This window comes from Nanorana parkeri, unplaced genomic scaffold (assembly GCF_000935625.1).
Source record: "Nanorana parkeri isolate BGI_ZX_2015 unplaced genomic scaffold, ASM93562v1 scaffold2178, whole genome shotgun sequence".
Taxonomy (NCBI): Eukaryota; Metazoa; Chordata; class Amphibia; order Anura; family Dicroglossidae; genus Nanorana; species Nanorana parkeri.
Genome location: NW_017308446.1, coordinates 130,648 through 140,924, shown reverse-complemented (window position 1 = coordinate 140,924; position 10,277 = coordinate 130,648). Strand labels below are relative to the sequence as shown.

The 10,277-nt window shown below is 52.7% G+C and overlaps 1 protein-coding gene across 1 annotated transcript in view; it reads right to left on the bottom strand.

Moving 5' to 3' along the window:
- COPA (coatomer protein complex subunit alpha) overlaps positions 1-10,277 on the bottom strand; it is a 55,900-nt gene that overhangs the window by 7,453 nt on the left and 38,170 nt on the right. Inside the window, exons 26-33 of the mRNA XM_018572932.1 lie at positions 9,974-10,051; positions 8,732-8,800; positions 6,451-6,587; positions 4,908-5,094; positions 4,700-4,810; positions 3,299-3,460; positions 810-1,036; positions 292-410 (exon numbers count right to left, since the gene is read on the bottom strand). Coding sequence (XP_018428434.1) covers positions 292-410; positions 810-1,036; positions 3,299-3,460; positions 4,700-4,810; positions 4,908-5,094; positions 6,451-6,587; positions 8,732-8,800; positions 9,974-10,051 — 1,090 coding nt within the window. The remainder of the gene's footprint in view (positions 1-291; positions 411-809; positions 1,037-3,298; positions 3,461-4,699; positions 4,811-4,907; positions 5,095-6,450; positions 6,588-8,731; positions 8,801-9,973; positions 10,052-10,277) is intronic.

The following is a 10,277-nucleotide window of genomic DNA, read 5'->3' as shown; positions in this document are numbered from 1 at the left end:
GGCAAGTGCTAGTGCTGATGACTGGTCCCACTAAGCGGCTGCTCTTGTGTATAATGCTCCCCTATCATGTATAATGCAGGAGAAGTGGCCACTGATGCTCCTGCGTTGTATGCTAGGACATTGAGGGCCCCCCGTCCATATTCTGAGCGCTGGCCGCCACCGGATTGAGATACCCCATTTCTCTCTCTAATACCCCCCCTAAAGGTGGGCGTGGTGTCTCTGAGCAATGCATTGTGGGTGGGACAGTTAAGTGTCAGTTTAGGGAACTTGTCCTTATCTGGGAAGCCTCACCCTGAACATGCACAGTGCTGAAATCGAACATTATAGGCTCAAACCCACAAAGCTTTAACACCAGGATAGGGGTCTCTAATTTAGTCATGTGACTCATTTCCACATCCGATTGGACTCGGCTGAAAATAGCGGTCACTTTTTTGATAAGCGGTACACATATCCCGGGGCCTCAGCTTTGTGAATTCGAGCCTTGTGCGTCTTATTCAGGGATAGTACAATTAGGGCTTTCTCCCATCGTCACAGCAAAGGGCGCTGAGCACAAACCAATAGCATGGTAAGCCGTGGATTGCTGAACGTTCCTGAAGATTGGAATTCTATGGTGAAAAGTGCAATGCTGAGAAAACCCTCAAAGTGGATGGGAACAGAGCCAGGAACGCCGGTGGCCCCCCACCAATGAAAGCAGCCCCAAAGACATAAGTGGCAGCGATGGACTCCGCCCACCACATGGGTCCCGGCAGGTATTGGCAAGAAACCCAACTTCCTTCCAGGGACCGTCTGGCTGACAGAAAGGAAGTCACGGGGTGATAAAAGCCGGCGCCCGTTCACTTACCGTGCTGACTCTGCAAATCTGTCCTTTGTACTCCGGGCTGTAGCAGGCGCCGCTGAGGGGGCATTTCTCCACCGGCTTCCCCCGGTAGATGGGCTTGTACGAGGCGGCGCAGATGTCGAAGGGGTTGTGCATGTCGTAGTTGAGCTGGTACGTGTCCGTGAGGTTCTTCTCGCATGCTGCCAGGATCTTACGGGTCTGCAGGAGGGATGGGGGAGAAAATGAGAAGACGCTCACTTAAAGGAGGACTACATCCCTGCCGATGAGAAGGCGCTCACTTAAAGGAGGACTACATCCCTGCCGATGAGAAGACGCTCACTTAAAGGAGGACTACATCCCTGCCAATGAGAAGACGCTCACTTAAAGGAGGACTACATCCCTGCCAAAGGTCTCATCACAAACCGAACTCATAATAACGCGATTGGCCGCGGCGGCAGCTCTGATCACACCTGTCAGCGTGCCCTCTCTCTCCTGCCGGCCGCTGCAGCTTCAGAGCGACCAGGAGGAGAGCGAGAGGGAGCGCTGACAGGTGTGATCAGAGCCGCCTCTCTGAGCAGAGGAGCAGCAGGTATGTTCCCGCCCCCCGTCGCCGGCTACCTTGCACGCCAGGTCGAGTACACAGCGAGAGGGGAGAGCTGTGCTGCGCTCTTCCTCTCAGCTGACACAGGAATTCCGGCACAGCGCTGTGCTAGAACTCTTGTATTGGAGGGTGACAGGGTCAATAAAGAGAACATGTCACCCTCCAAATGCTAAATCACACATGGGCTCTTGTGAGCTAGCTCCTGTGTGATAGCAATAAAGTTAAGTGAAAAAAAAAAATGAAATAAAAATACAAATAAAAATGTATATAATTTTTTTTTTATAAAATAAACATGAAAAAAATAAGTAAAAAAATATGTAAAAAATAAAAGATAATATGATGAAAAAAAGTAATTATTAGAAATATATAACAAATAAAAAAGTGAAAGAGAATCAAATAAAAATGTAAAAAATTAAATTAAAAAAGTGTGGGGTGGGGGCGCAAAAATGCTCTTTCGCCTGTGTAGGCGGAGTGCGTGTGCCTAGGCACTCCAGTCCTGTATATCTGACGTATACCTAGTCTCAGGAGAACTGGTGCGAGATTTGCTGACCCTCATTACTGTTCTCCTTGCTGGAGGCTCGGACACAGGGAAGCAAAGCTCCGCCTCTACCAAGATGGCCGCCTCCGTACAGAGCCACAGCGCATTACAAGCTATGCTGATTGGGCGGCACGGCTCTTACACTGGCAGGACAAGCCAGTAACGGGGAAAAGATCAGCAACATGGAGCGCACGGGCAATACTGGTGACTGGAGCTTTTCTTAGGCGCAGCTTCTCTTTAATGCAAATGAGATTAACAATCTGCTTTGTGATTTCTGTGGGAATCTGAAATTAAGCCCCTCCTCCTCCTTACACAGAACACACCAATCGCAGCGAGGATATCATATAGGAGTTGTATGCATTCGGACTAAGCCCCCATGCCACTACTATAGGTGGCCATTGCAGTACCATAACCCCGGCCCCGTGTACTGCAAGCATGCAATGGACGAGGATTCGGCAAGTGGCTTCCATACTGGTCCCGGCGGGTTATGACCACGGCAGGCAGCAAGCCCCTTCCTGTCTTAGCATGTGTCACTGCGACCGGGCTATGGGGACAGCACAGCAATGCCGGCCCCATGCTAAATATCACAGCATTAATGTCTGCCCTTCATCATATCCTGGAACAAAGTAACGTCATACAGGTCCAGTAACCACAGGGCCGGTTCCGTGCTGACGGTTTACATTACAGCCATGACCCCCCATTACAAATATGTGCTGCAGGACGTAACTGCAATCACATCCACATTCACAGTTCTTAGCCCCCCTGCAATGTCCCACAAATACCTGTTCACCTAATGCAGCTTCCTGTAATGGGGTGACAACAGTGCTGCGCTGCTCCTGAATTCACAGCAGAGTTGTCACTCTCCTGTAGGCTGTGCCTGCTTACACTACAATGGGGTGAGAAGATGTTGAGGGGGCGGGGCTATCGGCATTGTCACTGCTGATTCGCAAGGCCTGTAGCTTGACAATCAGCACTAGTCCCGCCCACTGCTTTCTGCTGGGCCTGCTTACACTACAATGGGGTGAGAAGATGTTGAGGGGGCGGGGCTATCTGCATCGTCACTGCCTATTCACAAGGCGTGTGGCTTGTCAATCAGTACTAGTCCCGCCCACTGCTTTCTGCTGGGCCTGCTTACACTACAATGGGGTGAGAAGATTTTGCAGGGGGCGGGGCTATCGGCATCGTCACTGCTGATTCACAAGGCCTGTGGCTTGTCAATCAGCACCTAGCCCCGCCCACTGCTTTCTGGATCGACAGCACTGCCTCCGTTACGGGTGTTTCTCCTATTTGGGACGATCATTTCGGAAAGTTGGAAGGTACCGGTCAGGCCCAATGCTCTCACCTGCTGTGCCACTTCGGGTTTGGGCCCCAGTTCCAGCAGCCGCCTGGCGAACACCGCGGCCGTTTTGAAGTTCTTGAGCTTGAAGAAGAGGTTGACGGCCGTCCTGAGCACCAGGATCATGTGGACGGGCTGCAGGTTGGAGTGCGTGAAGTAGGCCGCCATCTGCAGGGAGGAACAGACCAGGTCACGGCAACTAACAATGAGACAAAGAACTTCTATTATTCGCTCACTTTGGGTCTGATAGAGACACCTTTGAAAGTTACACTGTTCTCAGCTATCTTTGTGGACTACAGAACCCCCCCCCCACCACACACCCCAGGGTCGACAGCACATGCCTCCCAAAGTGTCTGATAGCATTAAAGCCCCCGAGTGTGGTACCAGGAGGTTCAAGTTCCCCTGCACCAATCTGCAACCAAGCTGAATGACACCCGGTGTCATTCAACCAACTTCCTGTGTGACCGGGGGGTCAGGAACCCGCCCCCTGGGGGAGCGTCAGGCCACCCCGGACTCACAGGAGAATGCTGCAGGGAACAGAGACAATGTTAGTGAGCGGTGCCGTTCTAGGACCAGGCCCACTGCCTGAGAAATACGACTTTTTACATCACGTGACCGGGCCTAAAACGCGTTGTTGGGAGGGGGGGGGTTGTGTGTTAGTGGAGGATGCTGTTCCGAGTCTGAAGTTGGGCTTTAACACTGGCCGTACGCATGTATGTGGCGGCACGGCGGTGGGCATTACTGGTGAGCTGCCACATGTATGCATACAGCCGGCGTCCCTTGTTTGTGGTGGGATTGTGCCCACTCGGCATTCGCAACCCGCTGATTGTCCAGTCACTGAACGCTCTTGGTCACGGTTTATGACTGGGAGCTGGTGGGGTGGGCTCCCGATCACGTGATCACCATGACGACATGAGAGGGAAGCCCATGTAAGCTGCCACACGTATGCAAAAAGCTGGCGTCCCTTCTTTGTGGTGGGATTGTGCCCACTCGGCAGCCGCAGCACGCCGACTGTCCTGTCACTGAACGCTCTCGGTCATGGTCTATGATTGGGGGCTGGTGGGGTGGGCTCCCGATCACCATGATGACATGAGGGAAGCCCATGTAATCTGCCACATGTATGTATACAGCTGGCGTCCCTTGTCTGTGCTGGGAGTGTGCTCACTCGGCAGCCGGGAGCACAGTGACTGCCTTGATAACGAATGCCCTCGGTCACTGTTTATGAATGGGAGCTGGTGGGGTGGGCTCCCGATCACATGATCACCGTGACAGGAAGTGATGATCACATGACAGGGAAGCCCATGTAACGTCTCCGGCGTTGCCAACTTTTAAAGGGCAAGCTCCCTTTAAACTATATAAGTGAAACATGCGGAGTTCCCGTTTGCTCTGCCCCCTTTCCCGCCTCACCTCACAGATCCTCTTTTGCTGCTCCAGGGTGTCCTTCGGAAGTTTCTTTCTATCGATTTCCATGGCGAGCCCCACAATATATTCCCTGCAAATGGTGATCAGCTGCTGAGCCTGGAAGGAAAGATCAGAATGAAGCTTCTTCCCTCCGGTTGTCACATTGCCTGGCGGGCGGTAAGGTAATGAACGCCTCGAGGTACGCAGCCCTCACCTCGGAGATCTCCTGCTTGTTGTCCACCACCAGAAGGGGAACGCTGAGCAGAATCAGCCGGAACTTCTCCACCGCTTCTTCAAACTTGCCGGACGTGGTGAGCTGGTAGCACAGCTGCAGCCGCTGGATGAGATCGCTGAGCTTCAGGCCCACCGCGGGAAGCCCGTTCTTCAATCCGGCGTCCTTCCTATCAAGACATGGAAGGTGGGATACAGATCTGACCAGTCAGCTGACTTTGAGGTGACCCGCAGCTTAGGGTAATACATAGGCTGCTGTTGGCAACCTCCCCTCCCGAAACTGCTGGCCGTCATGCTGATCCTGATTGTACTCAGCATTACTGTCCCGGGAACAATCACTGCGGGTTCACTAGGCGCAAGCCTGACTCCAGGCGACTCTAGGCGCAAGCCTGACTCTAGGCGCAAGCCTGACTCTAGGCGCAAGCCTGACTCCAGGCGACTCTAGGCGCAAGCCTGACTCCAGGCGACTCTAGGCGCAAGCCTGACTCCAGGCGACTCTAGGCGCAAGCCTGACTCCAGGCGACTCTAGGCGCAAGCCTGACTCCAGGCGACTCTAGGCGCAAGCCTGACTCCAGGCGACTCTAGGCGCAAGCCTGACTCCAGGCGACTCTAGGCGCAAGCCTGACTCCAGGCGACTCTAGGCGCAAGCCTGACTCCAGGCGACTCTAGGCGCAAGCCTGACTCCAGGCGACTCTAGGCGCAAGCCTGACTCCAGGCGACTCTAGGCGCAAGCCTGACTCCAGGCGACTCTAGGCGCAAGCCTGACTCCAGGCGACTCTAGGCGCAAGCCTGACTCCAGGCGACTCTAGGCGCAAGCCTGACTCCAGGCGACTCTAGGCGCAAGCCTGACTCCAGGCGACTCTAGGCGCAAGCCTGACTCCAGGCGACTCTAGGCGCAAGCCTGACTCCAGGCGACTCTAGGCGCAAGCCTGACTCCAGGCGACTCTAGGCGCAAGCCTGACTCCAGGCGACTCTAGGCGCAAGCCTGACTCCAGGCGACTCTAGGCGCAAGCCTGACTCCAGGCGACTCTAGGCGCAAGCCTGACTCCAGGCGACTCTAGGCGCAAGCCTGACTCCAGGCGACTCTAGGCGCAAGCCTGACTCCAGGCGACTCTAGGCGCAAGCCTGACTCCAGGCGACTCTAGGCGCAAGCCTGACTCCAGGCGACTCTAGGCGCAAGCCTGACTCCAGGCGACTCTAGGCGCAAGCCTGACTCCAGGCGACTCTAGGCGCAAGCCTGACTCCAGGCGACTCTAGGCGCAAGCCTGACTCCAGGCGACTCTAGGCGCAAGCCTGACTCCAGGCGACTCTAGGCGCAAGCCTGACTCCAGGCGCAAGCCTGATTCTAGGTGCAAGCCTGACTAGAGGCGACTCCAGGCGCAAGCTTGCAGAGCATGCAAGTGCAGAACCCATCTGGGATCAGTCTGACGGCCATTTTCAGATACGGGTCAGCAATGTAAGCCTATGTATCTTTCCAAGCAGGAAACGAACACTGCGCGGGGGGGACATGTATAGAAATCACTTACCAGTTGCGCTGTGGGTAGCCGTACATGGCGGGAAGCCCCGGCAGAGCCTGATAGGTGCTGCGTCCCCGGGAAAAGGTATGCAGGAAATGTTGCTTGTATGGACCGAAGTTCACCACTCCCACCTGATCATGGAGGAGCTGAGAGGACAGAAAAGTTACTCACAAGTGACAAAATCCTCCACACTTTTATATATAGACGTGCGGCTTATATCTGCAAATGTAACGAGGAGCTCGGCTCTTTAATAAAAAGGGAAATAAAACCAGTCAGGGAATGTAACCCAGCAAACGCATCTCTAAAACCAAAAGGCTCGCCCAAATAATACTTAGCCTGATATCTTTATAATCCCCTGCAACCAGAACCAAAAGAACACCTCATGGGGTCACTAGGGGGGTACATACAGATCCAGGTCTGTGGAACTTCTTTCTTTGGTTCCAGTGTAGCCCCCCCATCACCTCCTGTGAGGGGGCTACTAGACATTTAGTGGTTGCCGGGGCTGTAGTCAGCCTAGCTAGATTATAATTGGCATTTATCTGGTTAATTTTAGGTATTCTGGCATTGATTGTACCCCCCTGGGTGGAGTGCGTCTCTGCTGCGGTGTGGGACAGCCAATGAGTGTGTGTGTGTAGTTCACCAGCCAAGCACTGGATCTCAGAGTTGCATGCTGGGTAAGTACATATATACTGGAGGGGATAACCATGTGCTCAGCTCTAGTCGGGCTCCAGCCATGGATTAGTCCAGGTCGGAGTGTTGTCCAGCCTGCCCCCGGGCTGGGCCTGACGGTGGGAAAGCTTGAGTGCGGGAAGTGTTTCACTAAGCCTCAAGCCTGGAGGAGGCCTTTGCGGTTGTCAGAGGAGGAGAACCAGGGAAGCCGATGGCTGCTGGAGGTGCTCGGAACATGGAGGTGCTCGGAACTATGTTTGTACTATTCAGGATGTCTAGGACCCCTATACCCTCTCTGCCCAGTGTGAAGATGCTTAAAAACAATTCTTCAGCATTATACTTCTTGGATATCAGCTTTGTGGGCACTGTAGGAGGGCGGTTGAATGCAAATGGGGCAGCTGAAGACCAAAACCTCTAGACCAATTAGCGTTACCCGGGTTATTCTGGCGGCTCCTTCGGGGGGTGAGCGCTACACCGGTATTACCAATTCTTCAAGGTCAGTATGAAACTGGCGGCTGAGAGACATTTCCTATTACAGACACTAGGCTTGGGTATGGGAAAGGAAACAAGAACACTGCACAGGGGTGGGGGTGTGTTTGAGAATCCCGCTCCTGAATTAAATGGCAGGGGTTCCCAGATTACCAATAGAAGAGGTCTCATAAGACCCCCTTTGAAGGCCGGCAGCTCTGACTGCTGGGGAATTTTGAGCCCTTGTAATGACTGACCCCCTACCTGGCTGGTTGGCAACTGACTAGTTGAGGTCCTCCTTGGCTATTTACTAGGGATGCACCGCTACTGCTACTAGTATCGACATCAGTGCCGATACCGAGTATTTGGGTGAGTATGAGTACTCGCCCAAATACTCGGTATCGGCACCGATATCGATACTAGTATCGGTAGCGGTGCATCCCTAGTAAATAGCCAAGGAGGACCTCAACCAGTCAGTTGCTCCGATGCCTAGCCCGATAATTCCTCTATCAGGAAGCCGGGCCAGCAGGTCATTACATGCTGCCCGGTTTCCTGATTGGCCGGGAAGCCGGCTCCATGCTCTCTCGTCACTTGTGATGAGAGGGTATGGAGCCGTCTTCCCAGCCAATCAGGAAGCCGGGCAACGTGTAATGACATGCTGCCCGGCTTCCTGATTGGTCAGGAAGCTGGCCAATCAGGAAGCCGGGCACGGTGTAATGACGCGGCTTCCTGATTGGCCGGCTTCATGCTCCCTGGTCATCTCATGACCAGGGAGCATGGAGCCCGGCCAATCAGGACGCCGTGTCGTTACACGGCTTCCACGATTGGCCATCAAGCCGGCTCCATGCTTTCTCGTCACATAGTGATGAGAAGCATGGGACGGCTTTCTTGTTAATCGGGAAGCCGGGTGGCGAATCATTACACGCCACCTGGCTTCCTGAATGGGACTTCCGGTACTCGGTAATTGGTATCGGCGAGTACCGGGAAAAAAAGATCGGTACTCGGGACCAAAATACGCGTATCGGTGCATCCCTACTATTTACCAAATGAGCCGTTCCCTGCCCTTGCAATGAAAGCCCTCTCCTCCTCCCATGTGCCCCTTCCTGGCTAGTAACCGACTTGCCATTGTACCCTTTCGGTATCCTGAACTCACCCGCATCGCCGTTTCAAACGAACCAGCCAAGATGTGATCCACGGAAAGCTGGGAGTTGTTACACCACATCTGTAATAGACAACAACAGAGTCAGTCACAACATGAAATGCGACATTTTCTGCCTCAGCCAACTGATCCTTCTCTGATCTCTTCACAATCCATCACAGCGCAGACTTATGACCCAAAACCCGGACTGGATGAGGAGAAAATGTAACGCCGAACCGCGTTATTGTCATAAGAAAGCTTGCGCCATTCCAGGACAAATATTAAATTAATACGCAGATTAACCACTTGCCGTCCGGGGCATTTTCGTACTATTTGCGCACAAATGATAAAATATAAATCTTTGGCTAGAAAACAGCTTCAGACCCCCCAAACAATGATCTATGTTCTGAAAGCGGAGACCGCGGAAAATGCTAGTTGCAATTTTTTTATGTCGCACGTTTTTTTGCGCAAATGTTTATCAAACCGGTATTTTTAGGGAAAAATAAACTAAATTGAAATTTTGTGCACAGAAACAGAACACCCAATTTTTGGGTAAAATATAAAATCCAGGGGGGGTCACGTCGGGTAAATAGACACCGAACATGTCAAGCCTTAAAATTGCGTGCGCCCGTGGAGCCGCAAAAAACGTTAATACCCAAAATCTCCCGAAGGGAACACTTTAAAAGCGTTTTAACGCTCATCAGTTTAGTGCCAACAGTGATTGATGAGCCTACAATGATTGCTCTCGCTGCGACGTTCGCGGCGATGTGTAACATGTGTAGCGCAATTGTCGTTTTCGCATGTATGTGGGGGGCGGGGACTTACATTTTTTTTTTGTTTTTCTATGTTACTTTAATTTTTTTAGATTTTTAAACACTTTTTTTTTTTTTACCCTAACCCTATAGCTATCACATATTGGGCTAACAAGCCCCCTATGTAATAGCAGATAGGGTGCGACAGGTCCTCTTTATGGAGACATCACTGGTCTTTCAGACCCCTAATGTCCCCTAGGGACCCCATAGAAGCTGAGCAAGCAAAGATCTGCCAGCTTCATCTCCTGGCTCTAAGACCCGGAGACTGTGTACACTGACACAGGAAGTGATGTAATACACATCGCTTCCGGGTCCTGTGATCGGAGGAGAGGTCAGCGGCTAGAAGCTGCTGAATCTCTCTCCGTTCATTGTGGGGGGAGACGCGTCGCTCCCGGGTGCCGCACAGGGACAGCGGTACTACCTGCGGGCACCGCTAATGTCTTACCTGGGCCGGGCTGCTGCCCTTGGTGGGTGGCACAAAGAAGCCATCTTCTCCAGTTCCGGATTGGCCGGAGGGGACATCCTGTACAAAGAGATAACAAAAAATAAAATGATCAGTTGGATCAGAGAGGACGCCATCTTGCTTCCCCCCCATCGAGAAGATTCAGAGCAGATCCCAATTTCCTTAGGACTATACAAGCGGGAACCAACCGATGCAACAGGAATACGAGGAGAGGACGGGCATTCAGCCTTTCTGGGAACATACCCAGAATAAGGCAAATGTATTTCTCCAATACATGCCCAACCCC